Consider the following 6,210-nt stretch of genomic DNA (forward strand, 5'->3'; position numbering starts at 1 on the left):
GAGGACGCAGTTCGAAGTTCCCATGAAAGGGAACGTCTCAGGTTACTTATGTAACCATGGTTCCCTGAGTAGGGAGCGAGACACTGCGTCCTCTAGGTTTCTTGCCATGCTGCGAACGCAAGCTTCAGACGAAGAAGTGAATGATGTGTGCTCCCGGCGCCTATTTATACTATAGTCGCACCGGTAGTGACGTCATGGCTGTCGCCGGCCAACGAGTTGGTGTTTTTTCAATGTATGCTTCAGACACGGGTCACGACAAGGCGTCCCCCATAGCGACCCCTAGAGGACGCAGTGTCTCGTTCCCTACTCAGGGAACCATGGTTACATATGTAACCTGAGACGTTTTTTAATGTGGTGTGTATTTTAAATGGTTTTCTTTTAAAGAGTCTGTCTCAAGGTGGATCTTTCTTGCGCTCTCTCTAGAGAGAATGTGTCCTGTATCTGTTTGTGTGAGGGTGTGCGAATTTCAAATTTACATTTATCGATCATTGGTGTCACTTCAGAGAATTTGTGCAGATCCTTAGTAATAGTAATATATATTTAATGTATCTACACTGCTGTTCAAAAGTAAGATTTTTAATGTTTTTTTTTTTAAAGTCTCTTAAGCTCATCAAGGCTGCATTTATTTGATCCAAAATACAAAAAAAAACAGTAATATTGTGAAATATTATTACAATTTAAAATGATGGTTTTCTATTTGAATATATTTTAAAATGTAATTTATTCCTGTGCTTTAAAGCTACATTTTCAGCATCATTCCTCCAGTCTTCAGTGTCACATGATCCTTCAGAAATCATGATAATATGCCTATCATTTGTGCAGCTTAATATTTCACAATATTAGTTTTTCTGTAATTCTGATCAAATAAATGCAGCCTTGATTAGCAGCAGAAACTACTTCAATAAACATTAAACACCTTACTGATAATACTTGTAATATTAATATCTTGTTGTTATTTGAAACAACCCAATACATTCATGTATCTTCTTACCTTTGGGTATTTTGAAGATAGAGGTTATCCTGACTTTAAGAGGTTGTTTATGATGATTTTTAAGAACAGTCTTTTTAGGACGTTTTGTCTTTAGAACAATCTTAAGAAGAAATGTTTTTGGGGAAAACATTTTAGACTAGAAAATGAGATAATTGTAGTTAAAAAGAATTTTGTGAATCAGGCCCTCGAATACATACTAGCATACTGTTTATCTCATACTGTACAGTATATATTTTACACTTCCCACTTTTTATGTAAAAAAGCAATATGATTTTATATGGTCACTATGTGCAGTACTGTATTTTATAGTGAAACAATGTTTCAAACAGTAATGTTACATGATCTCATTACGTCACATTTAGTTCAGCAACTGGCGTCCAGATATCATCAAATCAGCATTTTTATTTTTCTATGAATGCTTGAGTTAAGGAGATAAGACATAGTCATCACATTGGAAAAGGAAGTCAAGCATGCTGCATTGTGGGATATACAGATACAGTTATCCACGCACTGTGCCGTGGTTATAAACGGCACATTTTAGATTAATCTGGTTATTTCATAAATAGAGGAAATGTTCCTAGTGAGCACAGAATACATACTATTTGTGAGAATGAAAATAGTAGTTAGTAAACGTAGTATGTAGTATGCCATTCACAGCCTGCAAAAACAATACATGTAAAACAACTAAGACTGTATGAAGGGTAAAGACTGTGAGAGAGGTTGTTGACTGATATTTGTATGTGTTTTGTCAGACTGTCAGACGTGCGAGTGTGCGTGTGGCCGTCTGCAGTCCGAGCCTGACATAACAAGCGCCAAAGAGGAAGCATCCATCCAAACAGGTGCTCTCTTTCTTTCACTTCCTGTTCAAACTCTAGATAGGTCAGAGATGGCTTCACTGTCCTCCTTTGAGGCCTTACTGTAGCTGGAGCTCAACAGAACATAGTTTTCCTAATAGACCTGCATGGGATAAAAAGCTGGCATTGAAGCTGGCCAATCCATGAATAGTTCTTCCCCATATCAACACTTTAAACACTACATTTGGTTTCCTGGTAAGCTGATTATAAAGACTACTTTCAGAGAGTCGAGGTATATCTAGAAGATATTCCTTTAATGGCTTCTGCATCAATAAAACATCACCGAAAGTGAACCGAATACATTTAAATATATTGTGAAATATAATGTAATGTGCATAATGTTCACTGCTTGTTTTAGGTCAGTGTAGCCAGCAGTGTACATCCACAAGCTGTTTGCTGGTTGAAGAGGAACAGAAAGTGGCAGACAGACAAAACACAGATATACAGTCGACGAGACACATGCTCGTGTGTCTGTTACTGACCGTCAGTCTGCTCGCTGTGAGTACAGTCGTTTACCATGCACGTGCAATTAATAATCTGACATTACACCTGTTACAAACAAGTACCACGGTCAATCGTGTGATGTGTCTTTGTTTTGGTCCAGATGTATTCATTTAAATAAATTAATTAAAATTACAGCTTAAAGAGACAATGACTTGAATATACCACATTTTTGTGCCACACTAAAAAGTGATACAAGTGCCCAGAGACCGTAACCAAAAAAGATTTTTGCTTGCTTTTGTATATGATACCATGCTTTTTTTTTTTTTTTTGAATGGCTCATTTCATTATGCATACCACTGTTATCTATGGGTGGAGTTTCACTGTTACGTACAGTTAGAGTCTAGTCATTCTCCTGTTTTGTAGAATCTCTCCAGCTGTCTGTGGTGGCTCTTTAATAAAGATCCAGGACGGCTGTATCTGGAGCTGCAGTTCTTCTGTGTTGTGGTCAACTATGGGCAGGTAAACCAGTGTCACATGTGTTGTGCTGAAGTCTAATATGTTACAGCTTTTACTGAAACATGCGTCTCTCATTGTATTTTTCCACTGTAGGGCCTCATTTCATTTGCCTTTTTTGGCCTTGACAAGCATTTAATTATTTCTCCATTCAAAAAGAGGTAAGAGTTTAATTAAAAGGGTCTTATGATGATAAATCAAATTGTCCTTAATCTTTTGAGATATTATGAGAGCATACTGTCTTTTTCTGAAATTACAACTTCCTCTCCAGTCCAAAAAGAGCATTTATTGAGACTAAGCTGATTTTTTTATTTTATTTTTTTAACAACTTAGATTAGTCAGATGAATTCATTTGAATGCATGCACAGGTGACAATCCACATTTACATTTAGTAGACGCTTTTATCCAAAGCGACTTACAAATGAGGACAATGGAAGCAATCAAAACTAACAAAAGAGCAATATGTAAGTGCAAATGGCAAGTCTCGGTTAGCCTAACACAGTACATGTAGCAAGGTATTTATATATATATATATATATATATATATGTATGCATATTTATGCATTTATGAAAAATCAGTGCATGCAATTCTTTTTTGGACAGTTCTAGATTTAGTTGATACTCCAGGATTGGTTTGAGGCAACTGATGAAATGGTAAAATATGATACACAGTAAAACACTTCAAAATAGTTTGATGTTCTATCAGTGAGGATTGATTTTATAGTAAATTAAGAAGTTAAATAATACAGTATTACTGAATTTAAAACTAAAAACTTTTAATGTATTCATTTAAGTACTTTTAGGATTCTTAAGATGTTGAGTGTATCTGAGGATAAAAAGCAGGTTTCTTGCTCTTATATTGTCATTTTAAATGGAATGTAGACTGCTAATAGCACATAATAAATGCTGTAATGTTTCTATGCATTGCATATCCTCTTTTTACCTACAGTACCTGCTGCCAAGTCACGGTTAGGTAATACGGGAAAAGCTATATAGGGAATATATTCTCAAAAAGCAGAGAAGAACTGATGATAATAGTGTGTTGTTTCTGGCTGTGTGTAGCACCTGCTGCTCTGCAGAGAATTCGGCTGGAGCGAGGAACAAGATCCCTGATCTCTGAACAGTGGCACATTTCAGTTAGGATTGCTTTGTGATCCTGTTACAGTGTAATGCAGCATTGCAAAAAGCTGTTATTGAAGGATGGAGAAGATAAAAACAACTTGACAGCAAACCCACAGCACAAAGCTGTCTCTCATTGTACATGCAAATATGGCATTTTCATAAGTCTTGACAGCACAGCTGCCTGTTTAATTTTAACGGTCAGAGAGAGGGTAGAAAATTGGCACAAAAAACTTTATTGACATTTATAAGTGGTGGGGAAAATGAATAAATAATTGAATGGGCCGTATTCCACATTCTTGTAGCATTTGTAGTGAAATGACCAATTTAATGCCATTATAATGTTAAGGTTGCTTTTTGAAAAACTTTATTTTTTTTTAATGTTTTTGTGGCTTTTCTTCAATAAATGGTCTGGATAGTGGGAAGGAGCTTTTATTTAAAAAGAGGAAGAAAGATGCTGTTTACAGGAGTAGCTCACCCAAAAATGTAAATTTGCTGAAAATATCCTCACCCTCAGGCCATCCAAGATGTATTTGAGTTTGTTTCGTCATCAGATTTGGAGAAATGTAGCGTTACATCACTTGCTCAGCAATGGATGCTCTGCAGTGAATGGGTGCCGTCAGAATGAGAGTCCAAACAGCTGATAAATACATCACAATAATCCACACCTCTCCAGTCCATCAGTTAACATCTCGAGAAGCCAAAAGCTGCGTGCTTGTAAGAAACAAATCCATCATTAAGATGTTTTAACTCAAAATCAGTCCTCTATCCATAATATTGCTTTCTCCAGTGAAATATCAGGAGAGAAATATGCACAGATCAAGCACCGTTTATAAGCAAAAACAGTCCATAACAGCTCTAAACAAATATGATGTGAGAGGAGGAGATGGACTTTTTCCACTGGTGGAAGCGTTATTATGGATTATGGATTCATATTTTGACCAGAAGTGACAGTTTAAATTTAAAACGTCTTGATGGATTTGTTTCTTACAAACAAGCAGCTTTTCTCTTCACCAGATATTAACTGATGGACTGGAGTGGTGTGGATTACTTGTGGATTATTGTGATGTTTTTCTCAGCTGTTTGGACTCTCATTCTGACGGCACCCATTCACTGCAGAGCATTCATTGCTAAGCAAGTGATATAATGCTACATTTCTCCAAATCTGTGGAAACAAACTCAAATACATCTTGGATGGCCTGAAAATTTTCATTTTTTTGTAAACTTTGAATGTGAAAATGTAAAGGTGTTGTACATGCAGTACACATAACTAGTGTAATAATGAAGTGGTCTTCTATATGTTGTTAAAGGTTAGCGAGCCTGTGGCAGGGTTGGGGTCAGGAGGTCACAGGCTCTGCAGTGTCTGAGGAGATCAGACTGACCTGCACTCAGTTCCTCACATATCATAAAGAGCAGTGCGTTAAAGACATCGTTCACAAGAAAAGGTGAGAGACCCTCCACTGCTATCCCTGTGTTTTTTTTGCACTGGATTATTTTAATTTGACCATTTGTTTGCATGCATTGATTTCTTTTTGCAATTATAGTCTAATTTTGCATGTTACATCATGTTCATTAAAACATATTTGCATGAATCTTAAGTTTTTTTTTTTTTTTTAAAGCATGACCTTTTTTGATTTATTTTTCAAACCTCTTCCTTGGCTTTCTGATCATCTCTCATTTCCTGTCTATCTGCTGCTTGCTACTCTCTCCTCTGCCTGCCTGTCTCTCTGTCTCCTTGTCTGTCTGGTTTGGGTCGGGTGCAGTCGGTGACACATGCTCTGCTATGCAGGTGTGGAGAGAGAAGCACCACAGAGACGTTTCTGGGCAGTGACATGGTGTGCTGGCTGCAGAGCGTGGGATTGGCCAGCGACCCGGGCGAAGCGCTAGAGTACGGCTCACGTCTGCTGGAGGGCGGAGTCATTCAGCACATCACCCTTGAGCACAGCTTCCTTGATGAAGCCCTGCACTACCGCTTCACATAGAGGAGTCAAACCGCTCCGGCTGGCAGACTGACAGTGGTTTGAGCATTTTAGCCAATGACCCAGCGCACATTTAAAGGGTTAGTTCACCCAAAAATGAAAATTAGCCCACAAATTACTCACCCTCAAGTCATCCTAGGTGTATATGACTTTCTTCTTTCAGATGAATCCAGTCGGAGTTATATTAAAAAATGTCTTTGATCTTTCAAGCTGTTTAATGGCAGTCAGCGAGTGTTGCATGCATCAGTCCAAAAGAAGTTAAATAAAAATCGCCCATCCATAAAAAAATGTCTCACACGGCTCCGGGGGG

The 6,210-nt window shown here is 37.6% G+C and overlaps 1 protein-coding gene across 2 annotated transcripts in view; it reads left to right on the plus strand.

Annotated features, from left to right (window-relative positions):
- Nucleotides 1-6,027, plus strand: part of LOC107671327 (integral membrane protein GPR155-like) — a 28,909-nt gene extending 22,882 nt beyond the window's left edge. Inside the window, exons 11-16 of one of the 2 annotated variants that reach the window (XM_016464221.1) lie at nt 1,744-1,830; nt 2,204-2,343; nt 2,713-2,808; nt 2,899-2,963; nt 5,232-5,366; nt 5,711-6,027. In XM_016464221.1, coding sequence (XP_016319707.1) covers nt 1,744-1,830; nt 2,204-2,343; nt 2,713-2,808; nt 2,899-2,963; nt 5,232-5,366; nt 5,711-5,903 — 716 coding nt within the window. In that variant the 3' untranslated portion in view covers nt 5,904-6,027. Of the gene's footprint in view, nt 1-1,743; nt 1,831-2,203; nt 2,344-2,712; nt 2,809-2,898; nt 2,964-5,231; nt 5,367-5,684 lie in introns of both variants that reach the window. The other variant, XM_016464222.1, reaches the window with a different exon arrangement.
- The last annotated feature ends 183 nt before the right edge of the window (nt 6,028-6,210 follow it).

This window comes from Sinocyclocheilus anshuiensis, unplaced genomic scaffold (assembly GCF_001515605.1).
Source record: "Sinocyclocheilus anshuiensis isolate Anshui unplaced genomic scaffold, SAMN03320099.WGS_v1.1 scaffold284, whole genome shotgun sequence".
Classification (NCBI taxonomy): Eukaryota; Metazoa; Chordata; class Actinopteri; order Cypriniformes; family Cyprinidae; genus Sinocyclocheilus; species Sinocyclocheilus anshuiensis.